This window comes from Ziziphus jujuba, chromosome 1 (assembly GCF_031755915.1).
Source record: "Ziziphus jujuba cultivar Dongzao chromosome 1, ASM3175591v1".
Lineage (NCBI taxonomy): Eukaryota > Viridiplantae > Streptophyta > Magnoliopsida > Rosales > Rhamnaceae > Ziziphus > Ziziphus jujuba.
In genome coordinates, this window is record NC_083379.1 from 14051419 (window position 1) to 14076006 (window position 24588).

Here is a 24588-nt window from a genome sequence, read left to right on the forward strand (position 1 = left end):
CACAACAGACCCTTATGAAGGTGTGTGTCTTTTTCATCGATTGTAAGTATCAATATATATATATATATATATGTATTGCTCAAAGAGCTGGTACGTCCTTCTATTTAAAAAAAAAAAAAAAAAGGGCGGAAATTTTGGATACGTAATTCTATTTCATCTATAATAAGTATCAGACTTATTATATTGTTAATTATATATTTTTTTTAATAACAAAACCGTTCTTTTCCTACTTTTTTAAAAATATATCTTGATGTATTTATTACATATCAAACTTGATGGTCATTACTATGTATCAATTTTTAAATTTTCTTCTGGAAGATATGTCTCCTTATGCATGAGACAAGGTAAGGTAATAATTTGAGTTTCTGCTTCATCAAATGAGATTTTAGTTTTCTAATAATTATTTATTGAAGTAACATTTATAACACTTTTTAGGCCACCATATGACTTCTATTATTAAGTTGAGACAGATTTCTCGAGAAAATTATTCTTATATATGTACATACATATATTTGTATGGAAATTCTATGGTGAGGACGGTCCATATGAGAACCGCAGTATTAGTGACGGTTTTTCATAGTATTAACGACGATTTTTTAAAAAATCATCACCAATACTATGAAAAACTGTCATCAATACTGTGGTCCGCATAAGGACCGTCCTCACCATAGACGGACTGTATATTTGTATATATGTATAGATATATATGGGACAACTGCATTTTAGTATCTTGTATATATTTATTTAAGTCTCAAAATATTTAATTTATGAGTGCTTTAATACTTTTAGTCTTCATTTTCAAAAACGTTGCAATTGCAATTGAGTCCTTCAATTTACAGTTTGATTTAAGTCTCAAAATATTCTAATGTAAAGTTAAGGGGATGACGTTTTTATTTCAAAGTAGAAAACTAATTGCTAAAAGTATATTTTCTTGGTGAGAAAAATGATGGAAAACTAAAATGCTCGTATGACAAGCTCAAATTTGAAAATTGGACTGTAACAAATTGTAAACGGAAGGTTATTGCACTATAACTTTTAAATATGAGAGCTTAAAATGCGACTTCCAAATTATGCTGTACTATACTATAATTATACCTGCTGATATAACGAGAGCTAAAATTGACACTTGTTCAACTAGGCTTTTAAATTTAATTTATTAATTAAGATATACTTTTCCTACTTACTGCGTCAATACATATACAAAAGTTTCCACCTTATATAGATTGCGTATATTGAGAACACCTTCCCATGATAGAATATAACTTTATATAAACAAATACTGTCACATAAAGTGTCACACAGTTTTATCTTTTCGGACAATATATATATATATATATAATGAATGAAATTAATACTCGCAAAGAAATTCTAGAAAGGATATACTTTCAGCGAGGGATGTATATATCCCTAATATAATTTATATAATATTAAGTATTCCAACGTTAGCCTAATAGATGATCAATTATTTTATTTTATTTTTAGCCTATTATAGATTGATCTATATGTACAGAATAAATAGATTATAAAACATCACAACATATAAATTGAAGTAGTACTTCATAACTTATAACATTTATCATATTATTCCACGTTATAGTACTAAAAAATTAATTCCAAATCTAGCCTATTAGAAGATCTATTGTAAAACACTGTTTCTTCAAACACGACTACATAAGTTTCTTTTTTGAAAAATCTTCAAACGCCAGTTGGAATCCCCACAATATTAAAAAAAAAAAAAAAGAAGAAGAAAGAAATAAAAAATTGATCTATATAATATGTATAAATGAGTTTATATAGGCTTGAATTAAAAATAATGGATTCCCACACATTGTACTAAAGAAAGCTTTTGGCAATTAACGAAACGTGACAGTGAAGGCGTTGAACTCAATATTCAAACAATGGGATACACAAGCTGTGGAAAATCTGTGGAATATAAGTGGAGAGCCATGCAGTGGATCTGCAATAAATGAGACACGGTGGGATGACCCTGCTAATAACCCTTCCATCAAATGTGACTGTTCTTTTCAAAATGCCACCATTTGTCACATCACTCAATTGTATGTAACACTCTTTCCCTTTTTAACTTCTATAACCATTACTATATGTAAATATATATTTGATGCATATTTAAATTTTTTCTGTGAGCTGAAATCCAGAATGTATAATTATGCACACGGAAGGTAAGGGTAAGAGGCAGAGCAAAATTAGTTCTGATGAATTTGCAGATACAATAAACAAAAATCTCTTTCGTGTATCTCTTGCTAAGTCACTTTGGTCATTCATGGATAAGTCGATGAAGGGACGAATTTGTTAAGAAAATTATTTCAGATATGGGCTTTTTTTTTAGGACAAACTTATTTGTTTAAATGAAACGTAGTGAGAAAAGGGATATGTTAATTTTTTGGGTTTAATTTCAAAGAAATGATTGGTTAAAGTAACGTTGAGCACTTTTTCCTCGAAAGATGATTTATAACAATAATTTGAGGCGTTATTTGATTGTCAATTCAAGAACGGTTTTCCATTTTCACTCTTTGACTAGATGGCAGAGGCCAGAGGAGGTAGTTTGCTGAGTGCATTCTATCCGTTTGTTTATTTTGGCAGGAGAGTCCATGCTTTGAACAAAACAGGAGTGATTCCAGAGGATATTACAGCTTTCAAATACCTGACATTTTTGTATGTTGATTCTTTTTCATTTTTTGGTTTTGAGCAAGTTATGATATTTATCATCACATTTTGATATAAATAAATAAATGATTAATTACAATTTGCCTCCCAAGTTATCACTTTTTTTTTCCCTACTCTTTCCCCTAAATTAACAAGAAACTCACATATTGCCTTCTTATCTATGTTTATTTATCAGGACTAGCTTTGAGCATCTTTGTTAGAATAATTTGATGAAATTAGTTATCCACATTGCGTAAAAGTGAAACAGAAAAAAAATTGCTTTTAAGAAGCTTAAAGATTTCTTCCGTTGCTGATTTCATAAAATTCATATATATATATATATAATAGTTTACATAGGTATTGTGTAAGTAATCAACCCTAAATAAAATTAATTAATACAAATTATAACGGATGTTTTTGTCACTTAATTTTCTCCAAACCTTTTGTAAAGAGGAGAGAATGATGATTTTCGAATAATCTTAAATGTTTGTAGGACACTTGACATAAATTACTTCACCGGTCCCTTGCCTGCATTTATTGGCGATTTGTCTGGACTACAGGAGCTGTAAGTAATATTGGAACCAAAATAGTTTGTTTGAGTTAAAATTTTCAAATGTTTTGACATGCTGCTGCTTAGGGATAAGTGAGCTTTGCATTGTGTCTACAAGTTATGCATATAATTAACCATTTCTCTCTCGTTTAACTTTAAGGAAATAATGTTTATTATTGTTGCATTGTGTAATAGAAATGTTTATTGTTATCTCACCCTGCTAGATTAGAACCATATTCATTTTAACCTTTTGAGTCCTATCATAAACTGTAATGGGAGAATGAGAAAACAAAACAAAGAAAGCGAAAACAGAGGAAACGATTTTTTCTTTTTTGGTGAAAAAACAGAGGAAACAAGGAAAGGAGCATAGAATATGATGTTGCATATACGACACAAAGGCCACATTCAAAATGGTTTGCAAACTACTGTTTCTTTTCATGTGAAGGGAGGCCCTTCTAATGTATGACATTCAGAAATTTGTCCACTATAGTTCAGTTCAGCAGCTTGTTTCTGCATAATATACATTGAGAGCTTCCATGCTCACCTTATGTTGGATGTCTCAAGCCTCTCCACATATGAAGAGGCGTATGTATATATACATATATATAGAATAAAGCAAAAATAATAATAATAATAATAATAATAATACATAAACATAAAATAAAGCCAAAAAAAAAAAAAAAATTCACACGTTGCTTTACAAGGTAAGCATGCAAACCACTAGAGCAAAACTGATACATGTATCTACACAGTCCACTTCTGATATGGACATCCAAACCTGATAATTATTCTACATATACCAAGATATATTACTTTTCTGCTTATTATGTAAGCAAATACTAGCTTATATATTTATACGTATATATACATATATATAAATATATATTAGGAGAACATTTTTTTTTTTTTTTTCCTTTTCAATGCAGTAATATGTGTTTTTCAGTAAGCCTTGAATATCAATAATGAAGTTTATTTGCTTGCTTTGTTCAGATCCATTTCCCATAATGCATTCTCAGGGACAATCCCCAAGGAGATTGGAAATCTTAAGGATCTCAAATTTCTGTAAGACATGGAAACATCCTGTACATTTCATCAATTCTCGGAATGCATAGGTTTCCTGTTGTGTAGACTAGAATTTAAAACTCCATGTCCAACATTATTTGCCAAAAGATACATGCCTAGCTAATTGCATGAAAACAAGATGTAAGAATTATGGATATTAAGGCCAATTTATTTGCCATACTTTCTTTTTGAACTTCATGTTACATTACTTTTCAACATTACTTGCAGTTCCTTTGGAACAAATAATTTTTCCGGAACATTCCCTCCAGAACTTGGCAACTTAATCAAGCTTGAGCAACTGTTAAGTTCTTTCATTTATTTTGTTTAAACATGTATGAAAAATCTATGTATGCTATAGAACTGATGGTCGATGTATATCCCTTTGTGTTCTCACAGTTACTTAGACAGTTCTGGGGTGGGTGGTGAGATTCCTTCCACATTCGCTAACCTTCGAAACATGCAAATTATGTAAGGAAGATCCAGAAAATCATACCACTTTTTACTTTTATTAATTGGGTTCTCTTGAGCTTATATAAATTACGTATCTTGGCCTTTAACTTGTTATAAGTCAACTTGTCGGATATCAGGTGGGTATCAGACAATCCATTCACAGGCAAGATCCCTGACTTCATTGGAAACTGGACAAACCTTACTAGTTTGTATGTAATGATTTCTTCATTTTTCTTGGTTTGTTTCAAGTTATGGTTTTCTTATTTATAAGCTGATCAGCATGGCTAGAATGGGTATTTAGGTTCTCAAGAATTACAAATGGTTTTGTAGGAAATTGCAGGGGAACTCTTTTGATGGCCCAATACCATCCAGTTTTTCTCAGTTGATCTCGCTGAATTCTTTGTGAGTATATATATGTCAAATATATTGTAAATTCTGTTTCTCTCTTCTCCCCCCTCCTCACATGGTTGGAACAAGAGCAGTTTCTGATATGTTTATGCTTAACGATGCAGGAGAATAAGTGACATAAACAATGTGAGCTCTTCTCTTAATTTCATCAAAGATATGAAGAAATTGACTGATTTGTAAGTTAACCTGCTCCTCCATTCGCTTAAATGGCAATTCAACATCATTCTTTTTTTTTTCTTTTTTTTTTTTTTTTTTGGCATTTACTTTCAACTCCATCTTCAGGAGCACTAATTCTTTTTATGTTTTCTACTTATCCTTGCACTAATTCCTTTTATGTTTTCTAATTATCCTTTTTCTTTTCTTTTCTTTTTTTTTTTTTTTTTTTTTCCAACAGAGTTTTAAGAAATGCGTTAATAAATGGTGGCATTCCTTCTGATATTGGAGAATACCTAAGTTTACAAACACTGTATGTTCCAACACCAGAAAAACTCAAATGATCAAGCTTTAATAACGTTTCTTTCCTATTTCCTTTTCTATTAACTTCTCTAAGTACTTCTTATTGATCTTTGTAGGGATCTAAGTTTCAATAACCTAACAGGTCAACTTCCAGATGCTTTGTTCAATATGGCGTCCCTTAAAAACTTGTAAAATAGCAGCCTTTCCAAATTTTTAATTTATATTCTAGCAGGATTATAACTTTCGAAACCTTTACATAAGACCTTCCGAAAATTGAACATGCCCCTTTACCACCTGAAACCAAGGTTTACTGGCATGGACCATGTCATATGTTTTTTGCTCATACATATTCATTCATCTAACATTTTGTTTGTTTTTTACTTTATTTTATTTTTATTTTGGGTGGTTTCTCCATGTGTCACCTTTAAAATGCTAGATATCACAGAAACAATAGTTTCTCTGGAGTTCTTCCCAGCAATAAGAGTGATATACTTCAAAACATGTAAGTCTTTGCTCTATGACATTATGCGCTGTTGAATTTGTAACATTATACCCAAGATGCCAAACGATTACCACATGCTAAGTAGGATTTGCCATATCCAACAGCTGTACAATTTCCTGCCATGGCATTCTAATCCATTGTAACAAATTCAGCATTTCATCATTGTTTACCAAGAAAAAGGAGTGAATTTCTTTCCCTCTTTTTTTTTTATATGTTTTTTTGTATTTTTAATTTTTTTACTACAGTGTAAACTCACATTTTGTTTCAATCTTTTATGGTGCGATGGCAATTTTTTAGCTACCTATAACAATACCCCAAGCAATTAAAACTTGTTTTTCTCTCATGCTTATGCTCTCCCTCAATTTCCCTTCCCCTGTATTCTTCTCTTTCTTTATACATGTATTACTGTGTTCCATTATGCGCCACAGTATGTATACATAACGACATTTTAACAAACTCCCAAAGAAGTTAAAGCAATGATCTTAATTTTCTTGATTCAACTTTTTTGGATTTTGTTTGCACTATTATATTTCTTCGCATTTTTCTTTTAGCTATGTACTTCTATGTACATGCAGAGATTTGTCCTACAACTACCTATCAGGAAGTTTTCCATGGTGGATAACGTCACGAATGGAACTGTACGTCTATCCTTGTTTTGCATCTTTAGTTTTGCAGTTTGAATAATCTGGTTTTAATCAGAGAGAGCATCCCATAGTTTATCATGTGTTTGCGCACTTTGTTTTAAAAATGTAAAAGCTCAAATTTCTGTCCCCTTAAATTTGTTTTTTCCTTCCATCTTTAGTAGGTAGCGATATAAATTATTGTATGTGATCTATATATACATAAATTTATGCAGGAGCTTAGTGGCCAACAATTTCATATTGGATAGCTCGAACATGTCGTACGTTGAAGTTTCCCTACCTTTTCAATTGCATTTCTGCAGTAATAAAGAATAAGATAGCGTAAAAATGAGCACTCCTCATTGCTGTTGATAAGTGTGTATGTATACGCACATTACATGGGATCTCAAAGATTTATATTAGCATATCAAGTAACTAAAATTCAGTAAATAGAAATATACTGACAGATATTACGAAATCATATAGTTGTGGAAATAATAAAGATTTATTTCCTTTCAATGAACTCCCTTTGTTTTAATGGATATTTCTATATATGTTTAAGCATTGACTTTACCTTTGTTTGCAGATATTTTCCTGGACTGAATTGCCTCCAAAGAAACTTTCGATGCAATAGAGAAATCCCACGCTGTAAACTAGCTTCATTTTCTACTTTATTGTTTGCTAATTTATTACTACATTCATCAAGTAAAAGAAACAGGCACTGCTCCAAATAGTTATTGTTCTCTGGAGGAACTTCATCACACTTTCCCTAAGCATATTAATGCCACAGTTTCCTTTTAGAAGCTGGGAAATTTCATGATGAGAAATCTAAACTCGAGATAGAAGCTGGGAAGGCTTTAGATATTACTACAGATGTAGGAATATAAGAAGATAATGAGATGATCTAACCATTTATCATTTTCATTTCTTTTAATATCAACCTTTTTCGACTTATAAGATCATTGGTAAGAGAAAGCAAATTATTATTTGACAAGAGAACCTTGCTTAAGACTTAAGAATAAGATGAAATTTATGTCCTTCTTGGCAATATATGTATGTATATATATATATATATATATGCGGATCAGTCTGTGAGAGATTCGCAGATAGGCTTATTCAGATGGAGAAAATTTCATTTACTTTGCAATCTCCATTCTAGTAGATATGAATCGTTTCTGGTGCATAAACCTGCATACAAGGGCTTTGAAAAATAAAATGTAGAATTCTGTCAAATTAAGGATAGTTAAAAAACTTGAGAATAAGTCTGTTAATTGAAGTAATTGTAACTAACCATGATAAATATACCATCTTGGATCTCACAGCTACAAACTTCTCAATCAATTGTGGGGGACCAGAGATGAAAGGAGGCAATGGAATCATTTACGAAGCCGACAACACAATTCTTGGTCCAGCAATGTTTTATTTATCCAGTACAGAGAAGTGGGCAATTAGCAATGTTGGATTCTTTGCTGATAGAGAAGATCCACGATATGTTGTGAACACCTCAGCACAAGTCACCGGAACTGATGCGAACCCAGAGCTTTTCCGGACTGCGAGGATGTCTCCAGGATCTCTCAGATATTATGGTCTTGGTCTTAAGAATGGATCTTACACCATAACTCTACAATTTGCAGAAATTAGTTTTGAAGATCAAAGCTCGCGAACTTGGAAAGGTCTAGGAAGGCGCGTGTTTGATATCTATATCCAGGTAACTTCTACAAAAATAAAAAACAAAAAAAAAAAAAAAAAAAAAAAATTTAACATTCTACCTGGTATCAACCTTTATTTACAGCATAAATGGAAGTTCTCATGCAATGATTAAAAAGCACTTTTAAGCGGCTAAAAATCCCCTTAACTTGCTAATTTCTATTTTTCTTTTCAGGGAATTCTCAGGGAGAAGGATTTTGACATATCAAAAGCAGCAGGTGGAGTCTATAGGGCAACTGAGATGAAATTCAATGTTACAGTGTCAGAGAACTATCTTGAGATTCATCTCTTCTGGGCTGGTAAGGGGACCTGTTGCATACCTCAAAGCGGTTTTTATGGTCCATTGATTTCGACCGTCCATGCTGCTACAGGTAATATATCATGGGGAGAATATTTATATTTTAAGTCAAACCAATAACTAAGGTGCTCAATGTGTCTTTACTTTTCTAACAATAAATTATTGTACTCTTTTTGCAGATTCTGTACCGACCGGAGGGAAGAACTTGACATGGTTGATTGTTGGTATCGCAGTCCCTGCTGGGATTTTGGGCCTTATGTTGGTGTTTGCAGTGTTCTACATAAGGAGAAAATCAGGCAATGATCTTGAGGAAGGTAATTAAGAGCATATCATTGAACCAATACCTTCAGTGCATACTTAAGTAATTGGCAAAAAAACATGTTACACTTTCATCAATTTTGGTGCTTGAAAGTGATGGAAAATGGAACTTATATATTGTCTAACATCTGAATGTCTGAATTCTTAAATTTCCACTTGTAATTTATATATATGCCATAAAAATGCATATACTATGAAAAAGTTATTTTTACATTTTGAAGACTGTAGAATAGTTTTATATTGCCCGCCACTGGAACTTATGTTTGACATTTCTGCTTGAATCAATAGTGCTTTTTGAATTAGGCTCCCGACATAAGACTTTTAGTTATGCTGAATTAAAAGCTGCCACAGAAGACTTTAGTTCCTCAAATAAGCTTGGAGAGGGTGGATATGGACCTGTTTACAAGGTAAATTTATCATCAAAATAATGACTTGCAGATGTATGGTAAGGAGAGGAACTACGTTATTCATACTTTTATACATTGTATTGCATTTTTTTGTGTAATTCAATCAAGTTAATTTATAGGGTACACTTTTTGATGGGCGGGAAGGAGCTATAAAGCAACTTTCAGTAGCATCACATCAAGGAACGAGTCAATTTATAACTGAAATTGACACCATATCTGCACTACAACATCGCAATCTAGTGAGATTGTATGGATGCTGCATTGAAGGGAATAGACGCATCTTGGTTTATGAATATCTTGAAAACAAAAGCATTGATCAGGCACTTTTTGGTATGAAGCTATTAAATATAATTCATTTTAGTTACTCTTTGGAAAGAGAGAGAGAGAGAGAGAGAGAGAGAGAGAGAGAGAGGAAAAAAAACAAAACAAAACAAAAACAACAAAAACTATCAGCTGCACTTGGTAGAAATCTCAAGTTATGTCCAACTTCTTAGATTTGATTCTTTAATATGAATTTTCTAGCTGAAAGTATTTCTGAACGTTAATTCAAATTGCATTGATCTTGGATGATATGTGACAACTTAGTTATTTCAGTCAATAAATAAGTCATATATCACAAATTTGTATCCATAATAAGCATTCAATTTCTAACTTGACGCAAGCCTTGAAAATTGCAGAAAAAAATGAGTTGTTCCTTGACTGGCCTACTCGCTTCAATATATGTTTGGGAACAGCAAGAGGACTTGCTTATCTTCATGAGGAGTCAAGACCACGGATAGTACATAGAGATGTCAAAGCTAGCAATATATTGCTTGATGCAGAACTTTGTCCTAAAATATCTGATTTTGGACTAGCAAAGCTCTATGAAGACAAGAAAACCCACATCAGCACTCGAGTTGCAGGAACAATGTAAGTTTCCTTAGCCATTCACTAGAGACTTTTTTGGCTTATCTATTGTTATAATGAAAATTTTTAAAATAAATGTTGATTTCCAATTGTAATGTCAAATGGAAGACAATTGAACGAATGCTAAGAAATCTGTTGTGTACTTAAGTTTGTTTAGTTGGACTTGCTTTGAGAGGACACGTAACAATTAAACAAGTACAAATCTCTTCTAGAGAGAAGGCATTTAATGAGACATGAACTCTTGATCCACAAGTTATATATACTGCTGCAATTTTAATATATTAACATTTCCATGATTTTGAGAACTATGAAGTTCACACTTTATTTTCAGTACTATTATAGGGAAAAAAAAAAAAAAAACTGTACAAGGTCACGAGGCTGCTGAATTTTATGTTCTAACGTATAAGATTCAAAATGTTTCTCGTTAATTAGTACTTTATTCTCTTTATTGAATAAAATTTTTAAGAGAAAGAGGACTTGCCTTCGCATTCATATTCTTCATCATATATAATAGGCCAGTTCCAAGGCCGTGGTATAACTTTTGACATTATAGTTCTATTACGTAATAGCATCCAAATTTACTTCGTTTTTCTCTAAGCCATTATATATATGGTTTTTCTCTAAGCCATTATATATATGATCCTTGTAGAGGATATCTAGCACCAGAGTATGCTCTGCGAGGGCACCTGACAGAAAAGGCAGACATTTTCAGTTTTGGTGTTGTTGCTTTGGAGATTCTCAGCGGGAGACCAAACTTTGACAACAGCTTAGAGAGTGAAATGATCTTTCTCCTTGATTGGGTAGTACTTAATTATTTTTCACTCTATGGATTAGCACTAATACATTACCTAATTCGTATACAATCAAAGTGATTATTGCAATTATATGTTATGAGGCATGGACCTTATATGAAGAAAGACACAGTTTGGAGTTGGTGGATCCTAGATTAACAGAGTTTGATGAAAATGAAGCTACAAGAATGATCCATGTGGCTCTGCTGTGCACACAAGCATCACCAATAATGCGACCGGCAATGTCACGTGTGGTAGGAATGCTTACAGGAGATATTGAATTAGACACTCGTGATATATCAAAACCAAGTTATTTGACAGATTGGAATTTTAAAGATGTAACAAGGAGCTTGTCGGAGGAGGAGGATTCTAATCGCTTAGTTACACCCATGGAAAGTAAGAGCCATGACAACATTCAACATGGCAATACAACTAGTTCAAGCCCTGGTGTTGATATATCACCTTCTCCTATAAATGTTACCGAAACAATGTTCAGTGACATTATCAAAGATGGAAGGTAAGTAGTTCATTTTCTTGCTGTGGAACCATGTTTATACCCTTATACGTCTCTTTTGATCTTGGTGAGCTATTCTACTTTCCACTAAATAATGAGATATGCATGGTAGAGTTAGATTTTGTGAAACTAAGAATATCTATATATTAGAATATCTATATATTGTACACTCTATAAATGCTTACCATATTTATTGTGGATTTGATAATGTATTACGTTTTTTCTCGAGATGATGGTGTATACGTTTGCACTGTCATGATAGATTCTTGGGCTTAGTCATTTAGTCAACGTGGAAAATGTTAAGACCATGTCCAATAAAAATGTGGATTGTGAAAATAAATGTCATATAAGCAAGTATAAATAGTCTTTCAATAATGCTGCTTTCCAATGATAACGTATAAAAGGAATATCAAAGCATTGTTAAGATGAATATTTAGTTCTAAAAGCTTTTTCAGTTATTCTAAAGTTTTCTGCATAATATAAGTTTGATTAAAAATGTCATTTTTTTCAAAGCGAAAATAATAATAATAATACTATATTAATTAATAATCATAAATAGTTTTTATACATATTACCATTAGAATACAATTTTAGATTGGACTGTGTATTTATATCATCTATATTTAAATAATGTAAATTTATACTTTACATATATAAAGATAAATCCACATATATTATTATTATTAGAGATAATCTAAAAGCTGCAATTTGTTATCTATTATTAAATTATTAACTATGGTGTCAATTGTAATATCAACATATTCATACATTTTATTGAGAACATAAATCATATATATACATATATATATTCTCATCAAAATGTTTTAATGAATTTTGATACAAACTTAAACATATTCAATTAAAAATATAGATAAATTTTTATACGAACTTAAACTTATTCAATTAAAGATATATTTAAGTTCATACAAATATTTCATCAAAATATTTTAACAAGAGAAATATATATATATATATGTATGATTCATTCAGCAAACACAAAATAGGGCGTAAGTCTAGCGTTTTTTATGAAGCAAATAGCTCCAATTGTAGAACACTTCTATTTATATTTATAAAAATACAAATTCAAATTATAAAAAACAAAAAAATATTTTAAATAGTTTATAAATTAAATAAATTCTTAAAAAAAAAAAAAGAAAAAAAAAAAAAGAAGAAGAAGAAGCCTAGCGCTCATGACTTTTGACTTACGAGTGAGCTTGTGCTTGTCAACTTTAAACGTTGCTCTATAAAATGCAATTTTATTGCCGCGCTGGGAGAGTCATTTGCCACGCCGATAAAATACATATATATATATATATATATTTTTTTTTTTTTTCATTCCGTTGTTTTATCACATCGAGGGAAAAAAAACAACGGTACATGGGAGTACCTGCTCCCCCACTGAAAGCGGGCCCCAATAAAAAAACTATGTTACTTTTAGAGTTCTCGCCTCCAATGCATGATGCAAAAGAAGTGGTTTTACCCAAAAAAAAAAAAAAAACATATATATATATATATATAATAATAATAAATAAATAAATAAATAAGTGTATTAAAAAGGAGCAAGTACTTCAAAAAGTATTAGAAATATTCTCACATATTGAGATAACGTTTAAAACCCTCTGGACATATGTGCAAAAAAGTGAAAAGTAAATAAATAACAAAACACTTACATAAATAGTGGATAATCAAACTAAGGAGCTCGCTCATAGCTTTTTATTTTTCAAGAAATTATGTATTTTATATTACGGTTAAACAATGTCGTTCGTGTAAACTTAATTATTACATTCAAATTCAAGTAAACTGTGCAAGTTATAGTTTTGTGCAATCTTAAAGCAAAATATATAGGCTCTATTAATATATACAAAAGTGCTATGAAACGAACTTATCTGCACCACTGGAAAGGATATTGACGTCTGTTTCTTTTTTTCCATTTAATAAAACGATGTGTTGGCACCATTTAAAAAAAAAAAAAAAACCCATGTGCTTTTTTTTCTTTTAATGAAACAATGCTTTGACACCCCTTTAAAAAACTAAAAAAAAAAAAACAAAAAGGAATAACGCAGGTCTTCTTTCCTTCCTCTCTCTTCCTTAGATTTGTGAGAGAGAAAGAGAAGGAACGTGAAAGTACTAGAGTGCCTGCGGCGAGCTACTGGATGGTAGAGAAGGAACCTGAAAGTGGATGAGCTGCTGGAACTAGTTTAGGGATTTAGAAAAGATAGGAAAATAGAAACACTACTGGAGCTGTTGGGCAGCAGAAAAGGAAGAAAACATTGTGTTTTCTTTTTGTTGTTTTTTTGTTTTTTTGTTTTTGTTTTTTTTTTTTTTGAAAATGGGTGCCAATGCACCGTTTCATTAAAAAGGAAAAAGAAAGGAAGAAAGGAACACTCTCTCGCTCTGCTGTTTTTCTTCTTCTTTTTTCAAATGGGTGCCAACTGCATTAGAAAGGAAGAGAGATGAAGGAAGACCTGCATTTTTTTTTCTTTTTTTTTTTATTTCAAAGGGATGCCAATGCACCATTTCATTAAAAGAAAGAAATGCACATGTTATTATTATTATTTTTTTTCAAAAGTGGTGCCAATGCACCGTTTCATTAAATGGAGAAAAAGAAACGGACGTCAATGTCCTCTACATATGTTACGGATGGGTTCATTTCATACACTTCTGTTTTTATATATTTTATTTATATATATATATATATATCCAACATACAATGATAAATATTTACTCACACTTATATCATATCATTTATATAATTGTTTCATATAATATAAAATAAGATATATATATATATATATAACACTTATATCATATCATTTATATAATTGTTTCATATAATATAAAATAAGATATATATATATATAACTTGTTTCTCATCAGAATAACCTGATGAATTTTCTAACAAGATTTTATTTATTAATTTTTAAATTTTTTCAAAAATTAAAATTTAAAAGTATATCTTAAGTTTATATGAATTCTGATATGATTTACTTTGTCCTTTTAAAATTTTAATATTTCACTAAATCTATATAAAATTTTAAATACATATATAAATTTTAGTTTTTTAAAATATCTAAAGACTAATAAATAAGATTTTTGATGTATTTTTCAACAGAACATTCTGATAAAAAACTAACTAATAATATATACAATTAGATTTTAATAAAGATATCTTTAACTTTTTAGGTTAAGAATATTTAAATCCAATAATTTAAAACTCTTATATTTGATATGATATATTATCACTTCTCAAGTTCAAAAATTCTATCAAATTAAGGATGGAGCATTATTATGTATATATGTGTAGGGCTCTGATCAGGGAATCCTGGACCAAATTAAATCCGAAATTTTAATTTTACACCGTTGGATTTAAGGGACGGTTAATATTGGAAGTGTCCTAAAACCAATCTCACCCCTCCAGGCAAAAAATAAAAAAGGCATGCGTGCGATCATTTATCGAAGCTCTGAACTCATCTTTTTGTCCACTCCCTCCGCATCGTTGAAGACACCCCTAACCGTGACCTGAATCTTTCGCATCATTGTTGTTCTTCATCTTCCTCTTCTCATCTATCTTTTGTTTTCTTCCAGAACAAATCCATGCTATAATTGCAAACCCATCTTATTGTTGCTCCATCTAGTACGTATAATTTTTTTTGAAAATTTAATTTGGGATTTCTAGATCTCCCATCCAAAATTTATGGATTTTACGTTTTTCTTTTCATTTTTTTAAAAAGAAAATTGAATATAGTTTTTATTTTTTATTTTTTATTTTTTATTTTTGTTTTCTGTATATCCAGTATAAATTGAATTTTTGCCCTTTGTAATACATAGGATTGTTTAGATCGATTGAGGGTTTTTTTCTCCTTTTTTTGGCAGTATTTTTGCATTTATTCTTTAATAATGGTTTCTTTGTAATATTTTATTCCATAGTGGATTATTTAGAATTTCCTAGTTTTCCTTAATTTGTTCTAAATATCTATCATTGAATAAGTATGATACTACATTGAATTCACATTGCTTTATTTTCCAAGGGGAATTTGAGTTAGCGATGAACAGTTGAACACCAAATGGTGGTTGCCATGATACAAGCGAAGAATTAAATATGAAGAACCTGCCAACCTGGATGAGATAGTGTTGCAAACACCAAAATAAAATAGTGGTGTAATGGCAGAAGACGGGATTTTATATTTGCTTTAGCAAGCTGCTGTAAAAACACTCAATTTAAAAAAATAAAATCCATAAATTTTGAATGGAAGATCTAGAAATCCCAAATTAAATTTTCCAAAAAAATTTACTTACCAGATGGAGCAACAATAAGATGGGTCTCCTTCAGCTCCAGATAAGTCTGTAATTTTGGCATGAATTTGGTTAGAAAGAGAACAAAAGATAGATGAGAAGAGGAAGACGAAGAACAACAATGGTGTGAAAGATTCAGGTCACGCTTAGGGGTGTGTTCAACGATGGGGAGGGAGTGGATGAAAGGATGAGTTCAATGATTGCATGCGCCTTTTTTGATTTTTTGCGTAGAGGGGCGAGATTGGTTTTAGGGCACTTCCATCGTTCCTTAAATTCAATTCAACGGTGTAAAATTAAAATTCCAAATTCTAAATGTCCAGGATTCCCTGACCAGAGTCTTATTCTATATGTGTGTGTATATATATATATATATATATATATATGTATTTTTTTGGCTGTCCCCTATGCACCCAAACCCGTGATTCGAACCCGCTTAACTGTGGCGCAGTTAGTGACGCTTGATTACGCGAGTTAGGCCGCTTCGTATATAGGGATGTTACAGCACTCTGTTGCCAAAAACTTTAAAATTTTATCGGGAACCTTCGAAGCACTGCGACCGAGGACTATCTCCAAGCCTTCCACAACTACAACCACAACCACAGTATTTCTTTCACCATGGCTTGGTTCTAGATATATGTTCCTTTTTTATCGTTTTTAATCTATCTTTATATCAAAGTAAAAGAGACGTCCCCCTCTCTCTTTGCCGACAGCCACAAACGCCAATATACCATAAACGTATTTCACCGTGAAATTAACTACATGTACTTTTTTATTTATTTTTTTGCTGAAAGTATTTTTTTTATTTTTATATTTTAGTATTGCTATATATATTAAATTGTTTACCAATTTATTTAATGTGACAATCTTATTAAAAAAACTAATAATATGAAACTATGATATTTTATTATTTTATTTGTTAAAAATTAAGATAAACTAAATATGAATAAATAAAATAAAAACAAATAAATCTCAATACAAATCAATAAAATATAACATATATTATTTTGCCACATTAATTTTTTTTTTTGATAAATCATTTTGTAGCATTAATTACTTGATTAAAAAATTGGTACTTATATGGGTATATTTTTACCACATGGAAATTCAATTAGAAATGTAGAAAATAATAGGAAAGTGAAAACGTCATGTCATCAATTTCAGTATTTGTTTGACAGAGTTTTTTTTAGATCAAAAGTTCTATTTAAAGATTAAAAAAAATTTTGTTAAAAAATAAATGTGTTTGACAAGAGTTACCAAATACTTGTTAACTAAAAAATTCAATTTTTTTTAAGTTGCTTTTGAGAAATCCAAATTTCATACTTTTCTACAAAGCTTTTTTTTTTTTTAAGCATTTAATGCAGTTTTTTTTTATTTACAATCAAATATTTATTAGTTTTTTTTTTAATAATTTTTTTTTTCAAAAAGATTTATTATACAATATAGATTAAAATTTTATTTTTATCAGCTATACCAAATGGACAAAAAAAAATAACATTTTGATCAAAGTCAAACCAAGGTCATGATGAAAAGGCTTAAGAACGTTGATCAGGAACTTTAAAAGCTGACTAGACAAACCACCCTTACCAAGCCGGTACAAAATATTTTGAAGGAAGATTTGAGTAATCCAAATAGAAGATTTAGGTTGCTCGAATGGAAAGATGAGGTCCCACACGAGATAACCAAAAGAAGAGGCATACAAGAATGATCAAGCCCAATTGAAGTGACATATTGCCAATCGGATTTGTTCATCAAAATAGTCCGATTAGACTTTCTAAATTTCGATCAAACATATCAATTGATTGAGTCTGGTTGGCTATTTCCTACTTAATTATATAGTGCACTTGGAAAAGAACCAAGTGAAGTAAATTCTACATGGACCTATACATTTAAATAGTTTGAATTGACACAATAGTTTCCATTCAGACATACACACCTTAATATCATATATGCCACTTGGAAAAGAGCAAATGAGGAGAAGCCCATGAACTAGTTTTCATAGAACCTGACACGTGGCATTACCTTGTTCCTAATGTGAAGTGCCTATAAATAGAAAGAGAAGCCTTCATTATAAGGCGTGCATCTACCCCTCAAACAACCCTTTTCTCCACTCATTTTCCACAAATCAATAAAGTCTTACGTCTAGATATCTTGTGGTTGCCTCCATGTATGACAACGCAGCCTAAAGGAAACTTGTAATTTCACAATTACATATCTTTCATTTCTTGTCTTCAGCCAGAATCTTTATATAAAATAATTATATATAAGTTGAATATGTATAATTTAAGATTTCTGTTTACGCGTAACTAACAGTATATTCTTATGGATCCAAGAGATAAAAACAATATTTAGTAGCCTTCATACCATAGAGTGCATGATCAACGCTTTTGTTTTCAAGATATTCATAAACCAAGATTTGTCTACTTCCTTTGATGCAGCATCCATACAATTTCTCTATATTACGATGTCGTACTGCAGATATGGTGTCGATTTCAGTTATAAATGGACTCTTTCCTTGATACGATGCTACTGAAAGTTGCTTTACAGCTACTACCCTCACATCAGAAAGTGTACCCTATGAAGTAACTCAATATAAATTGCATGAAAAGCAATGAAATGCATTTGAAAAACGCAAATGACGACTTGTTCTCTGCTTAAGATACCTGTACGTCATTATTTTAAAGAACATAGTAAGAGATGTAAGACCAAACTTACCTTGAAATATTGAAATCTTCAGCAACAGCTCTTAATTCAGCATAAGTGGAAGTGTTTGTTCAGGGCCTAATTCAAAAAGCTGAACAGATTCAATCGGAACTGTTAGACATAAGTTTCAGTAGAGAACAACAAAAAAAACTAGAAGAAAATGAAGAAAGCAGTGAGTCGAAAATTTTGCTGATCATGACCAATTTAAATTATATGGAATTTTTACTAGCACGTCAATCTTCATGTTGAATGGTTAATGTTTTTTTCTTTTCTTCTATTGTTGCAGCATTACCTGGATATACATATCAAACACTCACCTTCCTAGACTTATCCAAGTTTGTGAGCCTCGATCATCAAAAGCAATTTCAGCAAATTGCAGGTTTATAGTATAACGTCCATTCTCAAGAGCAAGACCTAGACCATAGTATCTAAGAGATCCTGGAGACATCCTTGCCATCTGGAAAAGCTCTGGAGTCACATCAGAGCCAGTGATTTGTGCTAGTGGTCGCAGAATATAATGGACCTTATCTATATAAAAACAATTCCACATTGCTAATTGCCCATTTCTGCACATCAGATAAATAAAACTTTGCTGGGCATAAACCACATAAATTGAAACAAATGCTATTGCACCTCCAACACTAACCTCACCAATCGTAAATATGAAGTTAAGTGACATAAGAGTAAAGAGAAAGAAACAAATGTGTCTGATGAAACATTTCCTATCAAGCTGAATTTCACTGCTACACAAAGAGATATTTAGTACACACAACATGTACAATACAAGTAACGAGGATGGCTCCTTCCAACACACTATTAAGACCTACTTCACCCTTATCCTTTCCCACAAAAGCAGTAGTGCTTGCAAACACATCAGGAGCTCCATTACCAAGAGGAAGCAGAGCCGCTGCAGTTGCTGGCAACTTCAAGAGGCTCAAAAGCTTCTCCAAAGAACCAAAAAAGTAGTCTTCTGTAGCATTACCTAGTAGATAGAACAATGAAGCTAACCAAATTGCCAACACTACATACCCCAAAATGCCGAATTTCTCACAATCACGGTACACGAATGAAATGTAATTGTAAAACCCTCCTGAGTTGCACTCCGGATGAGCAGTCAAATACTCGCAGTGGCTGTATTGAAACACTCGGGCATATGAGATTTTCTAGTCTTGGAAAATACAGTATTTGTAAACGTGGGTATTCTCCAATATCAGATGGAATGCTACCATTTCTTAGAACTCTGTTGGATCAAAAAGAGGAAAAAACCAAAAACAAAGTAAGTAGTGCGTCAGTAAATGGGATTGAACGTAAATAAGAATAAGACAAAAAAGAAAACATAAATTATATACGTTTGTTTTGGAGGTGCTGTATACATCACTAAAACTGCTCTTGCTCCAATAATTTTAAGGAGAATTCAGTGAGATCAATTGAGAAAAACTGGATGGTATTAGACCTTCAAAAGAGTTGCCTTGGAATCTCCTAGAAAATCATTTGAAAATTTTGATGAACCAATATACACATTGCAGCCTTATTGTTCTGCTTGGATTAAAAAAAAAAGAAAAATAATACTTACAAAGAAGTTAGGTTTGTCCAGTTCCCGATGAAGTCAGGGATCTTGCCTGAGAATAGACAGTCTGATGACCACCTGATATTACAACAAGCTGACTCAAATTAAGTTGAAGACAGGAGATAGAAACCAACAGAAATTTTTGTATTATTATTATTTTTATTTTTTAGCAGCATCTTTCTTACATAATTTGCATGTTTCGAAGGTCAGCAAATGTAGATGGAATTTCACCATTAACTCCAGCACTGTTTATGTAACTATAAACACACAAAAAAGTATTCTATCAGCTCTCTAAAAGACATATTCTTCATGTAATGGTTATCACATTCAATACATGTTAAACTAAACTAAACTTAAATAACTTACAGTTTCACAAGCAGAACAAATTATCAAGTGCGGGAGGAGCGTTCCAGAGAAATTATTTTCTCCAAAGGAACTACAAGATATGTTAAAGGTACTGTGAATTAGATATAGATCAGAAGGAAACTATTGTAAACGACTTGGACTTATTATCAATAAACATTCTTACAGCTTTCATTCATAAAATTGATTAAAATGCAATAACTAAGCATGTTTCGAGACATGCCATGACCATATGAATGCATATATTCCTCCAAAAAAACCAAAAAACTTCATGAAAATGTACAGAGGTTTCATGTCTTACAGCATAGTTAGTTGCTTAAGGTTTCCAAGCTCCATGGGAATTGGCCAAGAGAATGCATAGTGGGCAATGGATCTTAACATAGTAAACATATAATTTCATCACCGATCTTCAAGGTGTACTAACAAATATATATTACTATTGCATGGAAAAAGACAAACATTTTTTTTTTTCCAAAAGTGTATAGAATTATGAAAAATAAATAAATAAATTCAAATGGTAAATAAAACATTTCCTCACAGTTACGATTTGCAGGAGAGAAAAAAGTGAAATACAAATATGAATTACACAAAATCCAACAATCATTTGTGCCGAAGCAGAGCACCATCTCAAACATTTTGAAAATTTGACAAAAATAATTTTAAACTGAAACTAACTATTTTTGGTTTTTTAATTTCCATAACTTACAGTAGCGTCAGCCAAGACAAATTTCCAATAAATGCAGCCAAGGGACTAGTGAAGAAATTTTGATTGAACTTCCTGGAAAAAACATTTACACAGTATTTGAAATTCAATCATCATTTTATCTCTCACAAAATATTTAAACAAAAAAATTAATGGCAAAAGCATCTATGATTCAGAATTTGTCAAATAATTCTGAATAATAGATTAATTACCTAGGCTCTCCAACCACAAAATCTCGCACATTGTCACACCTTAATTTTTTTTCTTTCTATTTTTATTTTTATTTTTTCTTTTATGTTCATCTATAGATTAGTCTAATTAATTAAGTTCTACCTTCTAAAATAACAATTAAATAATAATAATAATAATAATAATAAACAAATTCTAATAACTTTTTTCAAAAGAAAAAAAAAACGCAAATAGAACCAAACCCATCAATCATCACCGCCATCAGGATCGTACCAATCCTTCTTGCGCATAGAAGATTTCTCGCAGAAGTCTTCAATCCCTATTGAAATCCGAAAAATTTTTAAAAATAAAATAAAAATTTACTCTTATTCTGCCACATGCCGTTCTGTCCATGTGACAAGGATAGTCTTCTATTTGTGGCGGTAAGTAAAGCCACATTTGCTTATCAATTAAGGAAATTGACCGGTAAGCCATTTTGTTTGATAAAAAAGAAACAATTAATGCAAGGAATATAGGTGGCACGGCAGCAAGCTCTCTACAGCTAGCAAAGAAATTCAATTTGAATTTTGCAAGCTCTACTGTCTTTTTCTACCGTCATATTCATCTATATATATATATATATATATATATGTATTTTCCTTCCTTTCAAAGTATGATTCCATTTTAGTATGAGAAATACACATAGAAACAAAAAGGAAGAACGAGAGTATTAGAGAGAAAACTAAAAAAGAATCGTTCTAAATATTCGTATCTTTCCTTTGTAAGAGAGTGTATAGGTTTTCTTCTATTATAAGAAAGAGGGTATCGTTATTTGTGCTCTCCTTATTTTAGTAAGAAATTATTTTATTCTTTTGCTTACTTTAATAAAATCTTTCTACAATTGGTAATTATTTATGTATATTTTATTTGAATATTTTACGCACAAACTTCTCATTTTTTCATTTCCACTTCAACTGTAATTGTGAGTTTTATACCTTAATTTCCTAACACTATCCTACCCCGTCGGCGGCCCCTTCAACGAGCTATGAAGCTTTGCATGGGCTTGGCAATCAGGGATTGCAGACGCCTTTGCACTTCTTGGAAAAGCACGATGACGACGACAAAAGACTCGTCCACCATTTTGCAAGGATTTGTTAGTTTTGTCGTCGTCGCCAAAATGGGCGATAAAGACATTTTCTTTTTTAAAAAATTTCGAATAAATTATAGATCAGACTTTTATTTTCAAATGGTTTCTAGTTGAAATCCTCCATTCCAAAGATCAAAAAGTTCAACAAAAATACAAGATATGTATATTGACTTTTTTTTTCTTTTTCTTTTTCTTTTTTTTTCTTTTTTTTTTTTTAAAAAATAAATTCGCACTTTGGCTCTAAACTAGGAAATAGTTACATTGACTCTGAACTTTTACTTCTCTACAAAAGTATTGCTGGAGTATAGTAGTGTCAATACAGTTCTCGTTACTAGAGGAGAGAGAGCAATTTCACATTGGTTAAAATTCAAATATATTTTTAATAGTTTTACCATATATATAATATTGGTTTAATATAAGCTAAATATTGATATGTAATTTTATTTTAAAGTGAGCTAAAAAAAAAATTATTAAGATAACGTGATGAGACGATGTGTTTTGACTTTATAGGTTTAAAATTAAATATATAATTTCAGCTAACTGAACCTTTTTAAAAATACATTAAATATAAATATAAATTTAATAGTATAATAATATTTACATTATAATAAACTAAATGATACTTTTAGCATTATTATCTTTTTCATCATTAGCATTATTCTTATTGATATAATTATTTATTTTTTTGTTATAAATATCATTAATTTGAAATTTAACAAAAGCTTATCAATAATTAATGATAATTTGGAAAAACAAATTACCCTCATTTGGACCCAAAAAAAAAAAAAAGGGATAATTTAACGCTTATGTCAAATAAAGTGTTTCATTAAATAAGGGGTCAAAAGTGTCAATTGCCAATTTGGAGAAAAAACAAATTATTATTCATACATATCAAAACGAAGAATACTATTTTGGATTGACAGTCATATAAGCTTAAATTGACAGACATTTTAAATATTAATTTTCAAAAACAAAGAAGTAGATATCCTAAAACTGTAAAAGAGGAAGACTATTTAAATTTTTTTTTTTTTTTTTTTTTGGGTATACTGGAGGCCAACTGCCCAAAAAAAAAACAAAAACATCTACATACAAATCATTATGGGTCTAGCAATCCCTGATACATCTTCAAATGAAAAGTTTTTAATTCTCTCATGAGGAGAAGCCAAAAAGTGGACTCCTCAAACTGAACAATGGGTGATTTTCCTTTATTTCTTGACTGACCAAAGAGACCAATAAAGCAAAATCCACCTCAACCATAAGAAATTTATAACTTTAAAAAAACCAATAAAATAATTCCATAATCTCCTCTGGAATCACTCCTCTTTTGCTCAAAGCATAGATTCCTTCAGTCAAGATAAACGAATAAAGCCATCCCTTATAGGCTACAGTCAGCAAACTACATTACATGGCATGCATGCTGTCTATTAGGCAAAATATTGGCAATCAAAAAGTATAACTTAAATTATTCATGTAACTTTCACAATTTTTAACCTCAAGCATGATTGATAATTGATGATTTTTAAATCCTCCAGCATCTCAATGAATTTTCATGAGGTATAGATGAATTTTTTTAAAAATAGAATAAAAAATATAAAAGTTCAATAACAGAGCTATTGTTATTTTCTTCAAACGAAACTCAGCAAACAAACAGAACTCTTCATATAATTTTTTTTTTTTTTGGTTAAATTTTTTTTCATATAAATGAATGCTAAAATTCAAAAAAATTATAGAAAATGGGAGTGGGGTACGAGGGGACCCTACACGCATTTGAGTAATGTGACAAGTGTTATTTTCATAACCACGTTCACATTTGATGGAAGGGTTATTGATAGGGTCCTCCAACTCTGTGTTATTTACTGCAGATCCACTGCATGGCTCTTTATGTTCCACAGATTTTTTACCGCTTTTGCATCCCATTTTTTGACAATGGATTCAATGCCCCCCACCGTCTCTTGTTGGTTTGCAAAAGAGAAAAATCTTGTGGTCCTGGGATG

At 31.0% G+C, this 24588-nt stretch overlaps 1 protein-coding gene and 2 long non-coding RNA genes across 14 annotated transcripts; 2 read left to right on the plus strand and 1 right to left on the minus strand.

The window, feature by feature from the left end:
- The first annotated feature begins 4204 nt into the window (after positions 1-4204).
- On the plus strand, positions 4205-4747 carry LOC132803838 (uncharacterized). Its single transcript, XR_009639101.1, has 3 exons — positions 4205-4276; positions 4505-4576; positions 4673-4747. It is a non-coding gene; the product is annotated as an uncharacterized LOC132803838 (long non-coding RNA).
- A 3121-nt stretch (positions 4748-7868) lies between these two features.
- On the plus strand, positions 7869-11827 carry LOC107418448 (probable LRR receptor-like serine/threonine-protein kinase At1g56140). Its single transcript, XM_048466382.2, has 8 exons — positions 7869-8420; positions 8595-8790; positions 8897-9031; positions 9324-9442; positions 9562-9772; positions 10120-10351; positions 10998-11148; positions 11244-11827. Exons 1-8 carry the CDS (start codon positions 8070-8072, stop codon positions 11658-11660), a joined length of 1812 nt encoding a protein of 603 aa, XP_048322339.2. The 5' UTR covers positions 7869-8069; the 3' UTR covers positions 11661-11827.
- Positions 11828-17803: 5976 nt separating this feature from the next.
- On the minus strand, positions 17804-21885 carry LOC112489139 (uncharacterized). Of its 12 annotated transcripts, none has more exons than XR_009638989.1 (11): positions 21711-21885; positions 21283-21354; positions 20878-20949; positions 20580-20649; positions 20399-20470; positions 20220-20291; positions 19996-20125; positions 19676-19886; positions 18964-19212; positions 18659-18737; positions 17804-18518 (listed from the first exon to the last, which is right to left on the minus strand). It is a non-coding gene; the product is annotated as an uncharacterized LOC112489139 (long non-coding RNA). The 12 variants fall into 12 exon arrangements; XR_009638908.1 differs by having other exon boundaries at positions 19293-19886; positions 21711-21882; XR_009638789.1 differs by having other exon boundaries at positions 18659-18757; positions 18964-19886; positions 21711-21883.
- Positions 21886-24588: the final 2703 nt, after the last annotated feature.